Source organism: Schistocerca nitens, chromosome 1 (genome assembly GCF_023898315.1).
Source record: "Schistocerca nitens isolate TAMUIC-IGC-003100 chromosome 1, iqSchNite1.1, whole genome shotgun sequence".
Taxonomy (NCBI): Eukaryota; Metazoa; Arthropoda; class Insecta; order Orthoptera; family Acrididae; genus Schistocerca; species Schistocerca nitens.
In genome coordinates, this window is record NC_064614.1 from 450557384 (window position 1) to 450583345 (window position 25962).

Consider the following 25962-nt stretch of genomic DNA (forward strand, 5'->3'; position numbering starts at 1 on the left):
TTTTCCATTCAAAAGAATTTGTGTTAGTATTTTGCAGCTGTGACTTATTAAACTGATAGTTCGGCAATTTTCACATCTGTCGACACTTGCTTTCTTTGAGATTGGAATTATTATATTCTTCTTGAAGTCTGAGGGTATTTCGCCTGTCTGATACATCTTATTCACCAGATGGTAGAGTTTTGTCATGACTGGCTCTCCCAAGGCTGACAGCAGTTCTAATGGAATGTTGTCTACACCCGGGCCTTGTTTCGACCTAGGTCTTTCAGTGCTTTGTCAAACTCTTCACACTGTATCACAACTCCCATTTCATCTTCACCTACATCCTCTTCCATTTCCATAATATTGTCCTCAAGTACATCGCCCTTGTATAGACCCTCTATATACTCCTTCCACCTTCCCGCTTTCCCTTCTTTGCTTAGAACTGGGTTTGCATCTGAGCTCTTGATGTTCATACAAGTGGTTCTCTTTTCTCCAGAGGTTTCTTTAATTTTCCTGTAGGCAGTGTCTCTCTTACTCCTAGTGACATATGCCTCTACATCCTTACATTTGTCCTCTGGCCATTCCTGCTTAGCCATTTTGCACTGCCGTTCGATCTCATTTTTGAGACCTTTGTATTCCTTTTTGCCTGCTTCATTTACTTCATTTTTATATTTTCTCCTTTCATCAATTACATTCAATATATCTTCTGTTATCCAAGGATTCCTACTAGCCCTTGTCTTTTTAACCTACTTGACCCTCTGCTGCCTCCACTATTTCATCTCTCAAAGCTACCGATTCTTCTTCTACTGTATTTCTTTCCCCAATTCTTGTCTATCGTTCCCTAATGCTCTCCCTGAAACTCTCTACAACCTCTGGTTCTGTCAGTTTATCCAGGTCCCATCTCCTTAAATTCCCATCTTTTTGCAGTTTCTTCAGTTTTAATCTTCAGTTCATAACCAATAGAATGTGGTCAGGTTCCACATCTGCCCCTGTAAATGTCTTACAATTTAAAACTGGGTTCCTAAATCTCTGTCTTACCATTATATAATCTATCTGAAACCTTCCAGTACCTCCAGGCCTCTTCCATGTACACAACCTTCTTTCATGATTCTTGCAACCAGTGTTAGTTATGATTAATTTATGCTCTGTGCAAAATTCTACCAGGCGGCTTCCTCTTTCATTCCTTACCCCCTTTCCATATTCACCTACTATGTCAACCATGACAATTAAGTTTTCATCTCCCTTCACTATCTGAATAATTTCTTTTATCTCATCATACATTTCATTAATCTCTTCGTCATCTGCAGAGCTGGTTGGCATATGAACTTGTACTACTGTGGTAGGTATAGGCTTTGTGTCTATCTTGGCCACAATAATGCCTTCACTATGCTGTTTGTAGAAGCTTACTTGCACTCCTATTTTTTTATTCATTATTTAACCTACTCCTGCATTACCACTATTTAATTTTGTATTTATAACCTTGTATTTTTCTTACCAGAGGTCTTGTTCCTCCTGCCACCAAACTTCACTATTTCCCACTACATCTAACTTTAACCTACCCATTTCCCTTTTTAAATTATCTAACCTAATCACCCGATTAAGGGATCTGACAGCCCGTGCTCTGATCTGCTTTTAAAATATCTAGGAAGCCGTCAGTAGATCTATTCCATATTCGTACTGGTGTTCCTGTAGCTGTCTTACAGAGAAGACTAGATCTACTGCAGATCTCCCTGCTCTGTACCAACGTTGTTGCACTCTCATCCTTCCATCTTTTTGTCTGAATTTGAATTTGTGTTTCCACAACTTTCTCAAATATCTTTGCACAATGGCTCACCAATGTGATTCCCTGACAGTTTTTGCACTCTTTTCTATTCTCTTTTTTGAAGATCAGGTCAATTTTCCTTTCTTCCAGTATATTGAAGATGTCCTCTCTTTCCACACAATTTTCATCACTCAATAGAACCACTGCACCCCCCCCCCCCCCCTCTGCTGCTGCTCTCACCATCAGCTCATCCAAACCAGATCCCTTCCTTTCTTTCAAGTTTCTCATTGCATTTTCTACTTCTCACCATGCCAAGTCCTTTTGTGTTTGGAGTTCTTCTTCTTTGTCCTAAATTTCATCCTCCACATCCAGATCTACATTTTGGTTTAAGAGTTCTTCAAAACTCCCTCCACATGATCTTGTGTTCCACCCCCTTATTTTCTACATCTTGTCCACTTTTATTCACTATTCCAACATAGTCCGTCATATCATTCCACCTACTACTTTTAACAACTATGTATAAGACCTTTTCTGAGCCCTAACTATCCTCCTCCATCATTCTAGTTTGCTCTTCCACTGACATTCTTCTCTCCTCTGTCACCACTCTTTTTGCCTCTTTCTTTCTTGTCTGTCCTTTTTCTGGAATCATACCTAAAATGCTCTATTCTTCTTCTGTGCTATATCTTTCATTTCTTCATTCCACCACATGTTTCCTACATCTTTTTTGCTGTTTGTCCTCCCACGAGTTACTTCCACTGCACTTACTAATATCCTCTTAAATCTAACATGGTCCTCTATCACATTTTAATTGACTTTTAATGTTACTACAGCTTATTTGTGAAATGAAATCAATGAAAAGGATGAGCTTTTTTCTTCGTCATCAGTTCTTCAAATCTTGGCACAAAATTGGAAACTGCTGTTCACATCTCTTCTCCACATTCATTCGCGATCTATATTTCGTGTTGCCTACCAATGCTGTGAAAACCTACCTCACATAAGTAGGATGCTACAAGAGGCATCAAAATCTATAGGGCCTTGTTACCTAATTGCGAATACTCTTGTTTCATCAAACTCCAAAATTCAAGCGGTGATGAGAAAACAAACTGCGGTTTCAATGTGAAGTCAGAAGAAATATCCATAAATTGCACTTGTTCTTCAGTGGTAAGTGTTGATGGAAGTTCTGTACTGAAAGGATTTTTCATCTAATTATGTTGATCAACTTCTTCTGGAAAGTAATACAGAAAGTAATTAATGAGTTCAATTAAAAGAGCCACAAACACAGACTTTAATTCTTCACTAAACTGGAGGTCACTGTTTCCTAGAACAATGTGAAGAGCAGGGAAAATGTAATATACTCTCCAGTCACATTAATGTGATCACCTGTCAACTGCCTGAATGACCATCTTTTGCAGAACAGACTCCTGTGAGACATGCAGGAAGGAGTCAATGGGGTTCTGAAAGATACCAAGAGGGATGTGGAGCAATGCCAAATGCAGTGCTGTGGCCAAGTGCACTAGGTTTCTCGATCGAGTATCCATCATGAGAACAACCGCATCAAGATAGTCCCACGTGTTCTCGATATGGTTTAAATCCAAGAAGTTTTGTGGGCAGGGGAGTATGGTAACCTCATACTGGTTCTCTTTGAAGCCTGCATGTACACAGTGAGCTGTGTGACACATTGCACTGTCTTACTGGCAGATATCATCATGCCAAGAAAAAACAAACTGCCTGCAGAGCTGGACATGGTCTCCAAGGAAAGATGGATACTTGTTTTGATCCACTACGCCTTCCACAATGATGAGATCATACAGGAAATGCCACAAAGCATTCCTCAGCCTTTGTTGCCAATGAACAGCGGTCAGCAAGACTGCATGAACCAGGTGTCTGCTGCAAGGGCCCATACACAGCAATTATCGCTGAATGGTCATTGAGGAGACAATATTGGTTGCCTCTTGGTTCATCAGGGTGGTGTCAGTCGCTCAACATTTGCACATCTATTCGCCTTCACACATCTCCACAGCTGTTGTTCACCCTTATCTATGATCTATGGTGCACCACAGTTGCCCCAATGCCGGTTTAGGATATCGCCATTTTGCCCTGCATATACTTTAATCACAGCAGTGTGCGAACAGTTTAGAAAATTAGCCATTTCGGAAATGCTTCCACCCTTGGGCCAAAGGTCAATGATCATGAACTTTTGGACATCAGATAAACCATTCCATTTCTCCATTATTGTGTCCCACTGATATGCTTCATATAGCCTCCACTGTTAGTGTCGCCACCTGTTTCCTGCGGGTAGTTATTGCACACTTATGTGGAACATAGGTGTTCTTCACATTTTTCTTCCAGAATAGCAATTTCTTTCTGAAGACTGAAATATTATCTGGCCATTGCAGAAATTTTGGTCTCTTACCTTGAAGGGGTACGTTTTATGCGCTGTATTTTTAAATGATGTCACAAAGATGTGACAGCTTCAGGACAAGATCACTGCCTATTAATTTCTTGGATATCAAATGTTTCTCTTGAACAAGATAAGAACACAGTTTTCTAAGTTCATACACCCTTTTCAAGACGTTCTCACATGACGGCCAGTGAGAATTAGCCTACTGTGTAACCTGATGAAATGTGTTCACAGCCCACATATTAACACGTGTTGAAAACATATTGTCTTTGAAGTGGCTGAATTTTAATCAAGTTTGACACAGGGCTTATGCCTTTTGATGCCAGTGCTTCTCGCTGAACAAAACAGAATGTCTAAATAGGATGAGGAGCCTATTTACAGATCAGAGATTGCCACCTGGTGCAACAATGTGCCATACAATTACTCCAGTCAGTACACACAACTATACAATATTACCAATTAATGTTGTTTTTTCCATAAAGGAATGCAGTATTTCAAAAAGATCTGTTGCTTTTGTTCCATGAATCATTTTCCTGCAGGAAGGAAGACCTTCATTACATTTGTTGCCATGTAAAACAGCTAGTAACAAATAGTTGTGCATCAAGGTGATTGTCTATAGACTCAGCCAACCAAGCAGTGAAATAATCTTTACCTTTGAGTTTTTCAATTAACTAATTATTAATGTCATCAGCCATATCAAGTATTCAATGACTAATTGTCACAAAGGCACACTTCCCAGTAGCATGACAGCTGACTAACTATCATAAAACACCATGTCCAGAGCAGTTGGTAAAAAGAAGTCTTCAGCTATGGTGTAACATTTTGTGCTTTTTGGTACACAGCAGGCAACTTAGTAAGATGAAAGAAGAGCCTTTGTAAAAATTATAGTTTGTTTTTTACTCGGTCATTTATTTTAACTAATGAGAAAAGTATTCTTATGGTTTTTTTGCAAGACTACCTCAATATGCTCCAAACATTTTGTTTTATTAGGAAGCGTGCTTCCAGTGCTTAGGACTTTAAAACAAACAAAACACTGTGGTCATTCTTCATTTCCAACAGTAGTACATATAAAACCGAAATTAAAGTAACTGTACATAAAATGTATTCACAGTTGCAAATTTGTACAATCATCAACTTTTTAAGGGAATGACAACAATGAAAATTTGTGCCAGACCAGGATTCAAACCCAAGTTTTCTGCTTTAAATGAACAGTTGCCTTAACTGCACTGGCTATCTATGCATGACTTATGGCCAGACCCAAACTTCCATATGTTGTTATTCTTGCATCTCAACCTGCAATTGTGCACATACTATGTTATTCCTGTACAGGGGAGGATATTTTAATTAAAAGTCGTTGCCCAGTATCAGCGGATAAATATGATATTGCAGTGCCCTTGCTGTTAAGAAGACTGATGCAGCATTCCTGTGGTCATGCACGCCTATCCAAAGACACAGGTACCATGGTGACTACAACCATTATGAAGTTATTTGCAACTGTGAGTACATACAACCATCAGCTGTATAAGGGAATGACAACAATGAAAATTTGTGCAGTACTCAGACTCACACCCAGGTTTCCCACTTAACAAAAGCGGTCATCTAAACTGCATTAGCTATCCATGCCCAACTAACGATCAGGTCCAAACTTTCACATATCTTTCCTGTGTCACAACCTGTACTCATACACACGTCTGAAGGAAGATTGCATCATTCTTCTTAACAGCATGGGCACTGCTATATTGTAAACTAAATGTTGTCACACTTTCTGCATTTTCATCTATTCATATCTTTTGAACAGCCTGATACATTTAAAACATCACATTTTGTACTTATTTCCAACTGATTGTTATTGAATTAAAAAGGTTTGACTGCCATCTATGGCACTGCCATAGTAACAACACTTACTTACTTACCGGACCACTAGATATCACTACTAGCTCACATGTTGTTCCTTTACTCAGAAAGTTAATAAATGAAAATTATTATTTTTATGAAATCACGATGCCCCTATGTAAGGCTGTGATGCCCCTGGGGGTCACCACAAACAGTTTGAAACTCTTGGTCTAATCTCTATTTCACTTATTCCAGTGAGAACATGCATCACACACACAGTGGCCTTAGTGGCCAGAAACAGTGGTCATATGTGTGTAAGTTGTGGCTCTATGAATGTGTGTGTGTGTGATTGTTTTCTACCTTAGAAGGAGGCCTTTTGAGCAAAAGGTTAATGTATAGCAGCCTTTTTGTTGTGTCTGTCTGCAACTCAACATCCCTCTATATGCTGAGCAGTAATCTATCCTTTCAATAACACTGTCATTTTTTTTTAAATCAGTTTTTCATCTTGTTCTTTGTATAATCTTGTGACACATGTTCCCCACAAAATGTTTCAAGGCAAGATCTTTGAACTGACAATCAATAAATGTAGTATTCATTTTCGACTGTACTCATTATGGTATAAAAATTCTTCCAATAATTTCCTGCACTTCTCATGAACAACAACAGTGGTGCAGTACACCAAAACAAGATATTTACTATCCTTTCCCACCTTAATCCTCTCCATAAATGTTGGTTTGCCTTTTTTCCTTTGCTGTGTCATGTACAGACCGACCACAACACTTTCACCAGAATTAAACATTCAGACATCAAGCTGACTTTTACTGATAAATATAACTAAACAATGATGAGATGATGATTGATGCCTCCTCCACTGCCGTATTTGGCAGTGGTTAATAAGAGACCTGGCAGAAAGAATACGTTTTCAATAACGGAGCAACAAAATCCAGAGAATGATTGTAGTGATAAATAATTAAAGCAACAACAGTGAATACTGGGGGAAAAAATTGAATGTAAAGCAAAAATTTGACAGTCACAAACCATGAAATTTCCATACAACTGATAATGGTGATATTTACTAAATAATTAAGTTTTTCAGTGCTTTCTCTGACTTTTTGAAAATACATTTTAATTCACTATAACTTTTCAACTAGAAATTTTTTCATTAAATTGGCCAATTCTCAGATACTGCACATTTTATGGTGATGAAAACAAGTGTTTATCAAAAGGCAAAAAACTCAATTCCTGATGTAGCATGGAAGGCAAGAAAGTAACAATGTTTCGTGAAAGGGCATTACAGATACGAGGGCAGTTCAATAAGTAATGCAACACATTTTTTTTCTCGGCCAATTTTGGTTGAAAAAACCGGAAATTTCTTGTGGAATATTTTCAAACATTCCCGCTTCGTCTCGTATAGTTTCATTGACTTCCGATAGGTGGCAGCGCTGTACGGAGCTGTTAAAATGGCGTCTGTAACGGATGTGCGTTGCAAACAATGGGCAGTGATCGAGTTTCTTTTGGCGGAAAACCAGGGCATCTCAGATATTCATATGCGCTTGCAGAATGTCTACGGTGATCTGGCAGTGGACAAAAGCACGGTGAGTCGTTGGGCAAAGCGTGTGTCATCATCGCCGCAAGGTCAAGCAAGACTGTCTGATCTCCCACGTGCGGGCCGGCCGTGCACAGTGTGACTCCTGCAATGGCGGAGCGTGCGAACACACTCGTTCGAGATGATCGACGGATCACCATCAAACAACTCAGTGCTCAACTTGACATCTCTGTTTGTAGTGCTGTCACAATTGTTCACCAGTTGGGATATTCAAAGGTTTGTTCCCGCTGGGTCCCTCGTTGTCTAACCGAACACCATAAAGAGCAAAGGAGAACCATCTGTGCGGAATTGCTTGCTCGTCATGTGGCTGAGGGTGACAATTTCTTGTCAAAGATTGTTACAGGCGATGAAACATGGGTTCATCACTTCGAACCTGAAACAAATCGGCAATCGATGGAGTGGCGCCACACCCACTCCCCTACCAAGAAAAAGTTTAAAGCCATACCCTCAGCCGGTAAAGTCATGGTTACAGTCTTCTGGGACGCTGAAGGGGTTATTCTGTTCGATGTCCTTCCCCATGGTCAAACGATCAACTCTGAAGTGTATTGCGCTACTCTCCAGAAATTGAAGAAACGACTTCAGCGTGTTCGTAGGCACAAAAATCTGAACGAACTTCTCCTTCTTCATGACAACGCAAGACCTCACACAAGTCTTCGCACCCGAGAGGAGCTCACAAAACTTCAGTGGACTGTTCTTCCTCATGCACCCTACAGCCCCGATCTCGCACCGTCGGATTTCCATATGTTTGGCCCAATGAAGGACGCAATCCGTGGGAGGCACTACGCGGATGATGAAGAAGTTATTGATGCAGTACGACGTTGGCTCCGACATCGACCAGTGGAATGGTACCGTGCAGGCATACAGGCCCTCATTTCAAGGTGGCGTAAGGCCGTAGCATTGAATGGAGATTACGTTGAAAAATAGTGTTGTGTAGCTAAAAGATTGGGGAATAACCTGGTGTATTTCAATGCTGAATAAAACAACCCCTGTTTCAGAAAAAAATGTGTTGCATTACTTATTGAACTGCCCTCGTACATTCACATTCAAATGTGGTGCTTATCTGTAGTAATGAGGATGAAATTAAATTAATCCTGTTCTAATTATTCAGTTGATCAATAATGCATGACGACTTCTGATTTCTACAAAAAATGGTTCAAATGGCTCTGAGCACTATGGGACTTAACATCTGAGGTCATCAGTCGCCTAGAACTTAGAACTACTTAAACGTAACTAACCTAAGAACATCACACACATCCATGCCCGAGGCAGGATTCGAACCTGCGACCGTAGTGGTCGCGTGGTTCCAGACTGAAGTGCCTAGAACTGCTCAGCCACACCGGCCGGCTTCTACCAAAAAGTACCGATTAGAAAAAGGGGGACAAAAGTGCCAATAATATTTTTACAAGCTAGAGTTGAAATCATTAGGTCTACATGTTGGTGAAAGTTGGAAAAATTTGTGCAGTAGCCCAACCATTGCCCACCTTCATAATCTATCATTGTTACAACATTCTTAACTTAATTTCATATTCAGTACTATTAATACATACCACATTTGAATATAACTGATGCTATTCTGCACTTTCACTAAATCTTATAATTTTTGTCTGTCACTTCTACCACAGTACCTAATGTATATAATAGAGGGAAACATTCCACGTGGGAAAAAATATATATAAAAAACAAAGATGCTGTGACGTACCAAACGAGAAAGTGCTGCTAGGTAGACAAAATAAAAAACACACAAACACACACACAAATTTCAAGCTTTCGCTACCCAAGGTTGCTTCATCAGGAAAGAGGGAAGGATAGGGAAAGACGAAAGGATGTGGGTTTTAAGGGAGAGGGTAAGGAGTCATTCCAATCCCGGGAGCGGAAAGACTTACCTTAGGGGGAAAAAAGGACAGGCATACACTCGTAAACACACACATATCCATCCGCACATATACAGACACAGACAGAACATTACGGCCACTGCCCACCTGGTGGCATTGTGGCCACATGACACAGTAACAAAAGTACATAAGTGGATCAGACATGAACGGGTGATCATCCAAACGAAGGCTGCAAATGGGACATCCATTGAGAAAATTGACTTTGACAAAGGATAGATAATTATTACACAAAGCCTGTGAACAAGTATCTCAAAAATGGAGAGAGACAGAAGGGCAGTGGAACTACCACTAGGCGCTAAATAGGTGGACATCTATGACTCTTCACAGAATGTGTGATTCAGAGGCTTGTCTGTTCTGCAAAGTACGATAGATGGTGATTGTGGCATCTCTGCAAAAAGAGCACAATGCTCGTGCAAGCACAAGAGTTTCAGAACACACCGTTTATCATACATTATTGAAAATAGAGCTTCGCAGCACACCACCCGTACCTGTCCGCATGTTGTCCCAATGACATCATCAATTACAATCGCAGTGGGCACCGGACCATTAGGATTTGACAGTTGATCAATGTAAATGTGTCGGCTCTTTAGATGAATCACATTTTTGCAACACTAGGTAGATGGTTGTCTCGAAAAATGCCATCATCGAAGTGAATGGCAGCTCCAAATGTGCAGCATGCCATGGACACAGGCTGGTGGGAGCAGTATTATGCTATGGGAGAAGTTCTCCTGCACTTGCATGGGTCTTGTGGTAGCAATCGAAGACACACTGACAGCTGCAAACCATCTGCATCCCTTCATGCTTGATGTCTTCTCTGACGGCAACGTAATCTTTCAGTAGTATAATCATCAGTGTCCCAGAGCCAGAACCACGCTACAGTGGTTTCAAGAGCATTATAGTGAACTGACATTGATGTTTCCACAATCAAATTCACCTGATGTAAATCCTATGATACCCACCTGAGTTGCTATTGGGTGTCACCACTGCATATGCATATCTCAGTGGCCCATTATTTAAATGAATTACTTGACCTGTGCCTAGACATCTAATTCCACATACCACTACAAACCTACCAACAAACTGTCATATCCCTGATACACAGAATCACTGATGTATTCCATTCCAACAACAGACAAACAAGCTATTAAGCCATTGGTCATATTGTTTTGGCTCATCAGTTTATGTAAGTCAGCACTTCATATACCATTAGCGTTCATACATGTGCTATGACATTTGACATTAACTCTGTTTGTCCATGAATGAATGACAGTTCGGTACAAAACTAACAGATAACTAAATGTCGTCTGTCTTCCATGATATCAGCACCATTCTCATGGTGTGCCCTTTTTATTTTATGGTGCACCCCATTCCTCCACGCCTTGACACCATAGCATGGAATAATTGCCTAGCCAGCAGGTATCATGAAACATAGTAAAACTGCCCTCATTATTCCGTATTTAAGACATGTTGCATCCATCCATATCCATTTACATGCATACATAATAACAAAACTTCCAAACAGATTGCAATTCTAAACTACTTAACCAACAAAAATACTTTTAACAGTCACAGTTATCGATTGTTGGTTAGGTAAACATTGGGTAACATGTCACTTTATTGAAGTGGTATATTACATCACACTCTGCCCCCCTTTCCCAAACATCCACTGCTGCTACAGTTCACAGCCTATGTCTATCTGCCTGTAATGTGTCTTTGTCATATTACTTTCCACAAAGAAATATGAGTTACATATTTTTTCTGCTGTAGCTACTGTTGTTCACCATTAATTTTATTGTATAACTATTTTGAAGTGTTGGATTCCATGCTACATGTAAGAAATCTTATAACATTTGTTTCATAATTGCAATGATAAATATAAAAGCCCGCATCTCGTGGTCGTGCGGTAGCGTTCTCGCTTCCCACGCCCGGGTTCCCGGGTTCGATTCCCGGCGGGGTCAGGGATTTTCTCTGCCTCGTGATGGCTGGGTGTTGTGTGCTGTCCTTAGGTTAGTTAGGTTTAAGTAGTTCTAAGTTCTAGGGGACTGATGACCATAGATGTTAAGTCCCATAGTGCTCAGAGCCATTTTTGAAATATAAAGCATGCCTGGTTAGATGTAAGAGAGAGAGTAATAAAAAACTATGATATATAAATAAAAAGAAAGTAGTTAGCTTACTTCATTAGTGTCCACAATCTCTCAACAAGTTCTTCCTTATCAAGCCTATGCCTATGAGCACGATCAAAGGGTGGATTCTCAGCTAACATCCTAACTAACTGATGGCGAACAGCAGGATCTGGGTCATTCTCAATCATGTCGAGAAGGAAGACTAGATCTTCCCATCGTCCATCAACACGAGTGAAGTCTACCAGAGCATCCAATGCAGCTAACCTCACATCTGTAAAACAAAAGAAAAAATTTTCATTTATGTCAAGAATAACTGTTTCTGTATAATTTGGAATAATATTTATTCCACAGTTACAAAAGACTACACAAAATACCAGCCTTTTATTTTGTAGCCCATTGTCTGATTTCACACGCGATAAAGATTATTGCAAGCCGATATAATATAATGGGTTCTATTACTCAAATATTCATCAAACCAATCACATATTTGTGAAGATGCTCCATATGATCATATCTTGATTACGACTTGAGAAAGTGGTACAGTGTTGAACACCTTTTGTAAGATGATAAAGGTACCTGTTCAGCTGACTTTACTTTGTCAGCCATGTTGCGTATGAATAATGCAAGCTGTGTTTCACAGAAGTGGCTTTTCCTAAATCTGTTCTGATTCCTTGAGAGAAGTTTGTTTTTCTCCCCATGAACTTCATAATAGTTAAGCTTAGAATATGCTCTAGTATCCTACAACAGATGGTCTGTAATTCTGTGAATCCAGTCCTTATCCTTACTGAAACAGGAGTAACCTGAGCTCTCCTCCAGTCACAATGGGCTATTTGCTGTGCAAGAGATTCTCAATAAAAATGAACTACGAAAGGAGCTAATTCTACAGCACATTCAATGTAAAATTCAACTGGAATTCTGTCAAGGCTTTTTCACTGTAAGTAGACTTTTGTTTCTCAATGCCGGGAGTGGTAACATCAGTATCTCCTATTTGTGAGTCTATGGTACTGCAGCACGCTCTTGGGTGAATACATTTCTAAATGCAGAATTTAACAGTCCAGTTTTCTGTCTGCTGTCTTCAGTTTAAAGACAGCACTGACCCACAACAGACTGAGTGGAGGTATGAAATTGTTCACTGGCTTTGTACAGACATCAAAAAAAGTTTTGCATCACCTTGGTTACGAGAGTTCCGGAACCTCTACAGAAAATTGGAATAGAGATCAACATAAACATCATTTCCACCATTTTTATTGCTCTTGAAAATCACACACTGCATGTTGTACCACCATACACGGTGACCTTCAGAGGTGGTGGTCCAGATTGCTGTACACACCGGTACCTCTAATACCCAGTAGCATGTCCCCTTGCACTGATGCATGCCTGTATTTGTCGTGGCATAATATCCACAAGTTCATCAAGGCACTGTTGGTCCAGATTGTCCCACTCCTCAACGGCGATTCGGCGTAGATTCCTCAGAGGAGTTGGTGGGTCACATCGTCCATAAACACCCCTTTCCAATCTATCCCTGGCATGTCGATAGGGTTTGTATCTGGAGATCAGGCTGGCCACCCCAGTTGAGCGATGTTGTTATCCTGAAAGAAGTCATTCAGAAGATGTGCACAATGGGGGCACGAACTGTCGTCCATGAAGACAGATGCCTCGCCAATATGCTGCTGATACGGTTGCACTATCGGTCGGAGGATGGCATTCACACATCGCACAGCCGTTACAGTGCCTTCCACGACCACCAGCAGTATACGTCACCCCCTCATAATGCCACCCCAAAGCAGCAGTGAACCTCCACCTGGCTACAGTGGCTGGATAGTGTGTCTAAGGTGTTCAGCCTGACCGGGTTCCCTCCAAACACATCTCCGACGATTGTCTGGTTTAAGGCATATGCAACACTCATCGCTGAAGAGAAAGTGATACCTGTCCTGAGCGGTCCCTTCGGCATGTTGTTGGGCCCATCTGTACCGCGCTGTATGGTGTCATGGTTGAAAAGGTGGACCTCGCCATGGATGTCGGGAGTGAAGCTGTGCATCATGCAGCCTATTGCGCACAATTTGAGTCATAACACGACATCCTGTGGCTGCACAAAAAGCATTATTCAACATGGCGGCATTGCTGTCAGAGTTCCTCCGAGCCTTAATCTGTAGGTAGCTGTCATCCACTGCAGTAGTAGCCCTTGGGCAGCCTGAGTGACAGTTCCTGTCTCTCTGTACCTCCTCCATGTCCAAACAACATCGCTTTGGTTCACTCCGAGACTCCTGGACATTTCCCTTGTTGAGAGCCCCTCCTGGCACAAAGTAACAATGCAGGCACGATCAAACTGCAGTATTGACCGTCTGGGCATGGTTGAACTACAGACAACATGTGCCGTTCTCCTCCTTCCTGGTGGAATGACTGGAACTGATTGGCTGTCGGACCCCTCTCTGACTAATAGGCACTGCTCATGCATGGTTGTTTACACCTTTGGGTGGGTTTAGTGACGTCTCTGAACAGTTAAAGGGACTGTGTCTATGATGCAATATCCACAGTCAGTGTCTATCTTCAGGAGTTCTGGGAACCAGGGTGATCCAAAACTTTTTTTGATGTATCTATATGACCAGGACTTCCTAGGATTTTCTGATCGGTCTTTCACTAGGATTTGACTGTGAAAACTAATGTAGGCTTTAAGCAGGGTCCTGTCTATGCATATAGAAGTTGCTATCAAATTTTCTGTATCAGTTTTCCTGCAATCTGCTTTTTAATGTGGCTGTAGTAGTCTCTGTTTTATCAACCTTCTTTGAGTGGTACCATTACCACTGGACTAGTAGAAAATGCGACACCCCTAGAACAGTGGAAAAGTGTCATTTAATCACTAATGGGACCTGCATTAGAAATTCACAACATTGTCAAAGTAAGACATTTATTTTTCCATTTACTTGTATGTCATCTGCATGTTTCAATCAAAGCGTTACCTCAGAGTTCTAACAATTTTAGATTACAGTTTTGGATACAAAAATAGCATTTCTACCAATATTTGTGACCTACTTCTAAAGTTTCTAACATTTCTTCATTACCAGAATGAGATTTTCACTCTGCAGCGGAGTGTGCGCTGATATGAAATTTCCTGGCAGATTAAAACTGTGTGCCCGACCGAGACTCGAACTCAGGACCTTTGCCTTTCGCAGGCAAGTGCTCTACCAACTGAGCTACCGAAGCACGACTCACGCCCGGTCTCACAGTAGGGGACGAGATCCTGGCAGAAGTAAAGCTGTGAGACCGGGTGTGAGTCGTGCTTCGGTAGCTCAGTTGGTAGAGCACCAACTGAGCTACCGAAGCACGACTCACGCCCGGTCTCACAGTAGGAGACGAGATCCTGGCAGAAGTAAAGCTGTGAGACCGGGTGTGAGTCGTGCTTCGGTAGCTCAGTTGGTAGAGCACTTGCCCGCGAAAGGCAAAGGTCCCGAGTTCGAGTCTCGGTCGGGCACACAGTTTTAATCTGCCAGGAAGTTTCATTTCTTCATTACTTCAGTTGTTCATTTCCAAACACTGAAATCACACTTGTGCAAATTATTGGTGTTTTCTATACAATTTTTCTGCATGTGACTTTTTCCATTACAGACAGATGTCATTGATCTTGTTTCCTTAGCACATATAAATTTGACACTTCTTTTGCTGTTTTCATATGTCCAGTCGTACAGCTGCTTCTTTGTTCGAATGGTTTTCTTGTTCCTGTCCCACCCTATGTTGTTTCCTGTTCACGAGTTAATTCAGTAGCTGGAAAATGAATGCTTTTCTCTTCAGATTATTTTTGGTTATTTGACTGTAGATGATCCCACATTTATTGTTGCCATGTCTAGAATACTGTATATAAGACATGCATCAGCCATCTTTTGCAAGCAACCATAGATGAATATTTATGAACCATTTGATCAATAATATGCACACCACAATTTGTGGCGTTATAGAAGGTAACAATTTTTGTTTCTTCTTTCCTTCTCCATTCATTGGTACTTGAAAAGGTAGTGTGCTGAGAATAACATTCTTATGCCTCATCCCCGGTACACTGTTAGGGTGCACTCTGGCTCATCAGATTGTGGAAAATAAATCAGAACTGTTCTTTGTGCAGTTGGGGATTTCTTGGTGACTCTGGTACATCGTTTCCACTAACGACATTTTCATCTGTTGACTTTTCTTGGTAAGCTGGAGGGATGTAAAAAAGTTGTTTGTGTATGTAGTAAGGATAATTTATCATTTTCTTTCACATGATATCAAATGTACAGTTCGATTTTAGAAGTGGTTTAACAGTTGAAAATGCTATATTCTCTTTTCTCTGTGAGGTATTGGATTGATTAAACTAAAGGTTTTGAATGCTATGTACCTTTTTTTTTTATTTAACTAAGGCGTTTCATTGTGTTGATCACAAAATATTTCCCCAGAAGTTGGACAATTAGGGAATACTGGGAGTAGGACACAATTGGTTCACCTCTTACTTTAACAACACACGGCAAAAGGTCATTATCTGCTGTGATGAGAATGGCAACAATGTAGAGTCTGAGTGGGGCACAGCTGAATGGGGAGGGGAGGGGGGGATGGATGTGCCCAATGGATCAGTGCTGGGGCCACTCCTGTTCCTTATTTATATAAAAGATATGCCCTTTAGTATTATAGGTGATTCTAAAATATTTATGTCTGCTGGGCACTATTTCAAATGGTGCAATTCATGACATAAGTTCATAGCTTGTAGAAAATAAACTAATGCTAAATCACAGAAAGACTCAGTTTTTACAGTTTCTGACCCACAATTCAACAAAACCCAACATTCTAATGTCACAGAATGGACAGATGAGTAATGAAACTGAGCAGTAAAAATTTCTAGGTGCTCAGATAGATAGTAAACTGCTGTGGAAAGCCCACATTCAGGATCTTGTTCAAAGACTTAATGTTGCCATTTCTATTTGAATGGTAGGTGAAGTAAGTGACTGTTTGACACAAAAAGTAGCCTACTTTGCTTATTTTCATTCACTTATGATGTATGGTATTATATTTTGGGGTAACTCTTCCCATTCTCAAGGGATATTTTTGGCTCAGAAACAGGTGGTTCGTGCAATAAGTGGTGTAAGTTCGCGAACCTCTTGTCGACCCCCGTTCATTTGTCTTGGTATTCTGACATTGGCCTCTCAACCTATATATATTTTACTGTCGTTTCTTGTTAACAATATCAGCTTATTCCAAAGAAATAGCAGCTTTCACTCAGTCAATACTAGGCAGAAATCCACTCTGCATTTGGAGTGCATTTCCTTGACTCTTGTTTAGAAAGATTGCAGTATACTGCAGCATCCATTTTCAATAAATTACCACAAGAATTCAAAAACTTAGTCGTAATCCATGCATTTTCAAATCAAAACTGAAGAGTTTCCTCTTGGGTCACTCCTTCTACTCTGTTGAGGAGTTCCTCGGAAAGTTAAGCTTATTATTCATTGTATTTACATAAACTTATGGCTTGTCTTTTTTTTGGGTTCATAAACATTTTATTTTATCTATTATTATTTTACGTTGTAATTTCATGTGCTGACATGTTCCATGACCTCAGAGATTTGCTCCTCTATTTGGTCACACACTCTTATCTCATACTTCAGAAATAAAAGTGAAGGGATGTTTTGAGTTCGGGACGATTTCTCATCAAAGAGTAGGAATCTGACAAGTTCACAAACTCTCTCTCTATTTTATGACATATGGTATTATATTTTGGGGTAACTCTTCCCATTCTCAAAGGATATTTTTGGCTCAGAAATAAGTGGTACAAGTTCTCGAACCTCTTGTCGCCCCCTGTTCATTTGTCTTGGTATTCTGACACTGGCCTCTCAACACACACACACACACACACACACACACACACACACACACACCCTTGTCCCATATTTCAGAAATAAAAGTGAAGGAGTGTTTTGAATTCGGGATGATTTCTCATCAAAGAGTAGGAATCTGAAAAGTTCACAGAATCTCTCTCTCCGCATTTTATCTCTGATAAAATGGGAATTCAAAGAATGCGATCAAAGGTCATCTAACGACCAGTGGTGGATTTAAAAATTTTGCGCCCCTCCTGGACACACCATATTATATGCGCCCTCCAACCCCCCCCCCCCCCACCCAAAAAAAACATGTTTTAAATATTAACGATTACCTGATCACTTCACAATTGCCATTTTGGGTGGGAGTGCTGTAAGCTGTTTCTGAACTCTGCTATTAGTCGTTTTGAAGGATGCGTCAGCGGTCTAGTCGTGCTCAATCACTAAGTAATATGATTCCTGAACTGTACTTGGTGTACGGTAGCGGATAAAACAAACTTAAAACTGCATTGTGTTAGCACATTCTTCTGTCGAAAGACAACAGAAATGAACGCAAGGAAAATAACTTTTCTTTTATGGCCTAAAAATTCAGCGGAGCATGTAGGAGACAACGGATTTTTGTTATACATTAACTTTTAGTATGTTCTTTTACACAAAACTGTTGAAAATGAAAATAAATAAGAAAATTGAAGCGACCATGTCATACATTAGAAATTAATACGAAGTTTTACAGAGATGCGTACAAAATAAAAATTAAAGTGTCATTTTACACTCTAATAACTTGAATGTGTAGCAGATAAAAAGAAAACACATTCGGTATTAATACGTGAATCTATAGGAAAGCATAAGAAATGAAAATGAAATGGAGATTTCGGTGCGTGAACTAATAACTAAATACAGATGAACAAAACAGAACTGGATTTGCTATTACATAATTTTACATACTAGGGTGGAAAAATCAAATTTGTTTTATAATCTAACAGTTAACGTGTAAAGCATTTGCATCTGTGTAGCTAGATGCTGCATAATAAGTGTACACAATACCTTTAATCCATGTAAGGGCTGAGCAGTCTCACTATAGCTCTTTCTAAAGGTATTAGCCCCCCCCCCCCCCCCCCATGAACCATGGACCTTGCCGTTGGTGGGGAGGCTTGCGTGCCTCAGCGATACAGATGGCCGACCATAGGTGCAACCACAACGGAGGGGTATCTGTTGAGAGGCCAGACAAACGTGTGGTTCCTGAAGAGGGGCAGCAGCCTTTTCAGTAGTTGCAGGGCCAACAGTCTGGATGATTGACTGATCTGGCATTGTAACATTAACCAAAACGGCCTTGCTGTGCTGGTACTGCGAACGGCTGAAAGCAAGGGGAAACTACAGCCGTAATTTTTTCCCGAGGGCATGCAGCTTTACTGTATGATTAAATGATGATGGCGTCCTCTTGGGTAAAATATTCCGGAGGTAAAATAGTCCCCCATTCGGATCTCCGGGCGGGGACTATACAAGAGGACGTAGTTATCAGGAGAAAGAAAACTGGCGTTCTACGGATCAGAGCGTGGAATGTCAGATCCCTTAATCGGGCAGGTAGGTTAGAAAATTTAAAAAGGGAAATGGATAGGTTAAAGTTAGATATAGTGTGAATTAGTGAAGTTCGGTGGCAGGAGGAACAAGACTTTTGGTCAGGTGATTACAGGGTTATAAATACAAAATCAAATAGGGGTAATGCAGGAGTAGGTTTAATAATGAATAAAAAAATAGGAGTGCGGGTAAGCTACTACAAACAGCATAGTGAACGCATTATTGTGGCCAAGATAGACACAAAGCCCATGCCTACTACAGTAGTACAAGTTTATATGCCAACTAGCTCTGCAGATGATGAAGAAATTGATGAAATGTATGACGAGATAAAAGAAATTATTCAGGTAGTGAAGGGAGACGAAAATTTAATAGTCATGGGTGACTGGAATTCGTCAGCAGGAAAAGGGAGAGAAGGAAACATAGTAGGTGAATATGGATTGGGGGGAAGAAATGAAAGAGGAAGCCGCCTTGTATAATTTTGCACAGAGCATAACTTAATCATAGCTAACACTTGGTTCAAGAATCATAAAAGAAGGTTAAATACCTGGAAGAATCCTGGGGATACTAAAAGGTATCAGATAGATTATATAATGGTAAGACAGAGATTTAGGAACCAGGTTTTAAATTGTAAGACATTTCCAGGGGCAGATGTGGATTCTGACCACAATTTATTGGTTATGAACTGCAGATTGAAACTGAAGAAACTGCAAAAAGGTGGGAATTTAAGGAGATGGGACCTGGATAAACTGAAAGAACCAGAGGTTGTAGAGAGTTTGAGGGAGAGCATAAGGGAACAATTGACAGGAATGGGGGAAAGAAATACAGTAGAAGAAGAATGGGTAGCTCTGAGGGATGAAGAAGTGAAGGCAGCAGACGATCAAGTAGGTAAAAAAACGAGGGCTAATAGAAATCCTTGGGTAACAGAAGAAATATTGAATTTAATTGATGAAAGGAGAAAATATAAAAATGCAGTAAATGAAGCAGGCAAAAAGGAATACAAACGTCTCAAAAATGAGATCGACAGGAAGTGCAAAATGGCTACGCAGGGATGGCTAGAGGACAAATGTAAGGATGTAGAGGCTTGTCTCACTAGGGGTAAGATAGATACTGCCTACAGGAAAATTAAAGAGACCTTTGGAGAGAAGAGAACCACTTGTATGAATATCAAGAGCTCAGATGGTAACCCAGTTCTAAGCAAAGAAGGGAAGGCAGAAAGGTGGAAGGAGTATATAGAGGGTTTATACAAGGGCGATGTACTTGAGGACAATATTATGGAAATGGAAGAGGATGTAGATGAAGACGAAATGGGAGATAAGACACTGCGTGAAGAGTTTGACAGAGCACTGAAAGACCTGAGTCGAAACAAGGCCCCGGGAATAGACAACATTCCATTACAACTACTGATGGCCTTGGGAGAGCCAGTCATGACAAAACTCTACCATCTGGTGAGCAAGATGTATGAGACAGGCGAAATACCCTCAGACTTCAAGAAGAATATAATAATTCCAATCCCAAAGAAAGCAGGTGTTGACAGATGTGAAAATTACCGAACTATCAGTTTAATAAGTCACAGCTCCTAAATACTAACGCAAATTCTTTACAGACAAATGGAAAAACTGGTAGAAGCGGACCTCGGGGAAGATCAGTTTGGATTCCGTAGAAATGTTGGAACACGTGAGGCAATGCTAACCTTACGACTTATCTTAGAAGAAAGATTAAGAAAAGGCAAACCTACGTTTCTAGCATTTGTAGACTTAGAGAAAGCTTTTGACAATGTTAACTGGAATACTCTCTTTCAAATTCTGAAGGTGGCAGGGGTAAAATACAGGGAGCGAAAGGCTATTTACAATTTGTACAGAAACCAGATGGCAGTTATAAGAGTCGAGGGGTATGAAAGGGAAGCAGTGGTTGGGAAAGGAGTGAGACAGGGTTGTAGCCTCTCCCCGATGTTATTCAATCTGTATATTGAGCAAGCAGTGAAGGAAACAAAAGAAAAATTCTGAGTAGGAATTAAAATTCATGGAGAAGAAGTAAAAACTTTGAGGTTCGCCGATGACATTGTAATTCTGTCAGAGACAGCAAAGGACTTGGAAGAGCAGTTGAACGGAATGAACAGTGTCTTGAAGGGAGGATATAAGATGAACATCAACAAAAGCAAAACAAGGATAATGGAATGTAGTAAAATTTAATCGGGTGATGCTGCGGGAATTAGATTAGGAAATGAGACACTTAAAGTAGTAAAGGAGTTTTGCTATTTGGGGAGCAAAATAACTGATGATGGTCGAAGTAGAGAGGAAATAAAATGTAGACTGGCAATGGCAAGGAAATCGTTTCTGAAGAAGAGAAATTTGTTAACATTGAGTATAGATTTAAGTGTCAGGAAGTCGTTTCTGAAAGTATTTGTATGGAGTGTAGCCATGTATGGAAGTGAAACATGGACGATAACTAGTTTGGACAAGAAGAGAATAGAAGCTTTCGAAATGTGGTGCTACAGAAGAATGCTGAAGATAAGGTGGGTAGATCACGTAACTAATGAGGAGGTATTGAATAGGATTGGGGAGAAGAGAAGTTTGTGGCAAAACTTGACTAGAAGAAGGGATCGGTTGGTAGGACATGTTTTGAGGCATCAAGGGATCACAAATTTAGCATTGGAGGGCAGCGTGGAGGGTAAAAATCGTAGAGGGAGACCAAGAGATGAATACACTAAGCAGATTCAGACGGATGTAGGTTGCAGTAGGTACTGGGAGATGAAGAAGCTTGCACAGGATAGAGTAGCATGGAGAGCTGCATCAAACCAGTCGCAGGACTGAAGACCACAACAACAACAAAGGTATTAGCAAAGCTTTTTACATATTTATCGACAGAACTGAACTACATTATTTATTAACACTTTTTCACGTGAGTGTACTCTCTGATGATGTATATTTCCGTGACAACTATACATTTCAGCAGACACCAAGAATACACATCAGTTGTAATATACTACAGTACAGTTTGACTTGACTGTAGAGAGCCGAGCGGCCTGAGTCATTTGGGTATTGTTCAGTATTGTCGGGTGCCTTCGGTCACGTCTGCATGCAAACGAGGTTTAGCCCCACATTCTGTCATCGTCAATTGTAAAATAAACAGGTAATACATAGTTTGTAAATCAATGAACGTGCTCTAAGTTACAACAAAAATCACATTATAATCTTAAATTTTTAAAACAAATATGAATAAATAAACAAACTCACCAGTCAACAAAGTTTGCGTCTGGCTTTAAAGACAGAAAATTCATTGATCATATCTTCATAGTTCAGGCAGTTATCAGTTAGGAGGTTGGCTTCAATGACAAGAGTCGACAAGGCGTTCAATCTCTCCTCAGACACCGTAGAATGTAGGTATGATTTCATTCTTTTAAGACCCGAAAATGAGCATTCTGGTGAACAATTTGTAAGTGTCATACATAGAAATATTCTAAGAGCAATGTCAACATTCGGAAACACCGACTGTAACCTCCCTTTTTGTAAAAATTTACTCATTTTGAATGATGTATCAATAATATCAGAAGATTTCAAAAGTACCGCAGAATGTACACTTTCACTAGGGAAGGAAGGCTCTAAATCTGTGTCATATAACACTTGGAGTTTGTTGCACATTCAGCAATATTGTCAGGTGAACTGTTCTTAAGGTTACCAAAAACTGTGAAGGAGTCCAACAGTGTTCTATATCTTTCCTTCCTCTTCACTAATTCAGCATACAAGTTGTCAAGTACTGGGAGAAATGTTTCGACTCTAAATTTTTCCCTTCCAGTCAGAAAAACTCTTCTTCATCGTCATGAAGTTTGCATTTTCGTGATCTTTTATAGGTGCATTCATAGTCTATATCAGCCACAATCTCCACGGATTTATTTTCATAATAGTCAAACAAGCCACTAATAGATGCAGTACATCCTACAAGTGATTCATATAATTCATGCACTATTTTGGTATCAATATTTACACTTTGCAATTTCAGATTTACGCTATTAAATCTCTGGACTATGTCCTTCCAGACTGTCATCATGAATACTGTTTCTAAACTGCTGAGTTGATTCAATAAAGCTGAATCCTCATTTCACACAATTGGTTTTTCAAACGTATTACTAGCAATATGTGTGAGGGCATTGATAACACCCTCCCAGTTTTCATATAGACTTACACACGTTTCCTCTCTTGCTGACGAATGTGTTTTTGATAAACTTTTTACCGTTTTGCTTCCTGGTTTGATGAAAGAAAGAAGTTTATCCCAGCATTGTGTAGAAGCAGAGAAAAAATTATAAAGATTTTGCAACTACATTGAAAAATGAACATGCTTCCTGACAACAGCTTTCAGCATTAGTGCCGACTAAATTCAAAGAATGTGCTGCACAACGCACAAAATGCGCTTTCGAGTTTTGTTCTTTAATGCGTGCCTGCAAACCAGTGTAGGTTCCTGACATTTTGCTTGCGTTGTCATATGACTGGCCTCTACAGTCAGTAATATCAATGGAATTTGTAGACCGGACAGCTAAGTTTTCGGATTTGTGTACCGTGTTTGGTAAAATCAGAAGGAAACGTTCAACAGGTTCATTCACCATTCTCGTTCACATATCTTAATATGAAATATACTGAAACTGATCAATATGTGAAATGTCCACAGTAGAATCTACTATTAATAGAGAAATATTTGGCCTGTTTTATTTCACGTATGATAATTCTCTTTATTTGTTCAGAAAGAAGCTCTATTATTTCATCACAGATTGCTGAAGAAAGATAACTAGTATGTTCCTGCCCTGGATTTCCATATCGTTCAATGTGCTTTGTGAGAAAAGGATCAAACTCAGCTATAAGAGACATCATAAATTCACCATTATGTAATGAATGGAATATTTCAATGTGTCCCCGTAGGGGAAGTCCACAACTTGTTAGCTTCTTCACTACCACAAACACCCTTTTCAACACACTGTGGTAGTACATTTTTTCTGTCTCAACATATGACTCGAAATGATTGTCTAGTGTTCCAAGTGACTTTTTTCTTGTTACGAGTGATAACTCCGAATTTTTGCATTCAAGTGAATTCTCATTATGAGATAAGATATTAGAAATATTTTTCCAATCTGCAATACCATTAGTAGCAATCGCGGCCTTACCTCTGAACAATTTACATGGTGCACAAAAAACAGCACTGGTGCTACAGGAGTATACAAGAAAATCACACATAGTTGATTCACCATTTAAAAGTTTATGGTAAAATACATTTTTGTTCAAATATCTCGTAAAGAAAACGGGAGTCCCTTTTTGGGCTTCTGTTTCCCGCGTTGCCGGAATTTTAGCCAGGACACAAATATGTTCTGAATATTCTTGACATTGTCTTTCTAATTTAAAAAGCAAATAACTTTTGCAGTTTCTTGCAGTGAGGTGTGCTGGATCAACTCTTATCCCACTTATTCTTATAACATTTTAGAGGTTTCTGTGGGCAGAGAAGACAGACTAAAAAGTTTACGTAGTCTTGTTGGCAGTTGCAATATGTTCTCATTTGTGTGAACACTGCTGTTATGTCTACACACAAAGGCGCCTTTTGTTCCAACATAAAATAAAAATAACCTTTCCTTGAAGAAAAATGCTTAGTTTAGAAGTTTAATATAAAATTTGCAATGCCATGTACTATTTGATTGCACAGAGTGGGAACTTCGATATCGTGCAGGCTGCAGCACAGTAAATGAGACAAACAAAAGTTGGTTTCTTCTTCTTTTTTCACCAAAACAAGTAACTAAGTAAATAAATAAATAAATTTTTAAATGGTTCAAATGGTTCTGAGCACTATGGGACTTAACATCTGTAGTCATCAGTCCCCTAGAACTTAGAACTACTTAAACCTAACTAACCTAAGGACATCACACACATCCATGCCCGAGGCAGGATTCGAACCTGCGACTGTAGCAGTCGCGCGGTTCCGGACCGCGTGCCTAGAACCGCTAGACCACCGCGGCCGGCTTTTAAACTGTTGTGAAGTGTATTTCACACATTATTAGATATTCTGCTTATGTTCTTTTCGTAGAAACATGTATTTAAAAATGTAAAACATTCCCAGTATCAACACGTTTTGTTAAACGGGTGTATTAAATCAAAGCTCAGATATTGAAGACCACAGAGCTTTCAAAATAATTACAGTAATGGAGGGTTGACTTGATACTTCCCCATAATTCCTACAAGAAATTTAAGTAAAATCTGGTTTTACATACTGAGGCCCACACATGTTTCAGTATTCAAGAAACTGTTGATTAGTTTATCACAGCTTTTGAGGGGTCCTGGTATTTTCACAAGGAAAATATGGTAGGGTTAAGCAGAAGCCAACATTCTCAAAATAATAATGTTTGAAACATTGCATTGTAGATTGCTGTCCTGACAGCTTACTTCAAAATAGTTTGAACAATCATGAAGATAAGACCAGACAGAAACCCAATCTTAAAATTCCATTCAGTCACCAAGTAAACTAGGTATATTTCCAAGCTTGTATTGTCGAATTTTGTTCTTAAGGTTTATTTAAACTAGCAAGTTGTTTAACAATATCAAAAATTTTTGTCGTTTTTAAGCACAGTTATTTTCAAACATAAAAGGTTAAAATGAGTATGGAGCTCAAAATGCTGCCCCCTTAAGGTGCCGCAGCTAGGACCGTGCCTAGTGGGCCTACATATAAATCTGCCACTGCTAACAACATACCTTTAGCACAAAAACCACCTCTGGCTTACATGATACCAATCGCTATCTCCAATTCCTCCAATGATAAGTGATACTTTTTATTTCATTATGAGCATTTGATTCTGTCTGTTTCTTTATGATACAAAGCATTGGTTCATCAAAAAGAAGTTGGAAAATACTCATAACAGAATCATCCATGCAGTGGAAGACATATGCAGTGAGCCATCCTCTTTCATTCAAAAAATTCAAAGCAGCCCTTTTC

The 25962-nt window shown here is 39.8% G+C and overlaps 1 protein-coding gene across 1 annotated transcript in view; it reads right to left on the reverse strand.

The window, feature by feature from the left end:
• LOC126251591 (transcription initiation factor TFIID subunit 2) overlaps window positions 1-25962 on the reverse strand; it is a 135381-nt gene that overhangs the window by 31707 nt on the left and 77712 nt on the right. Inside the window, exon 15 of the mRNA XM_049952126.1 lies at window positions 11648-11867. Coding sequence (XP_049808083.1) covers window positions 11648-11867 — 220 coding nt within the window. The remainder of the gene's footprint in view (window positions 1-11647; window positions 11868-25962) is intronic.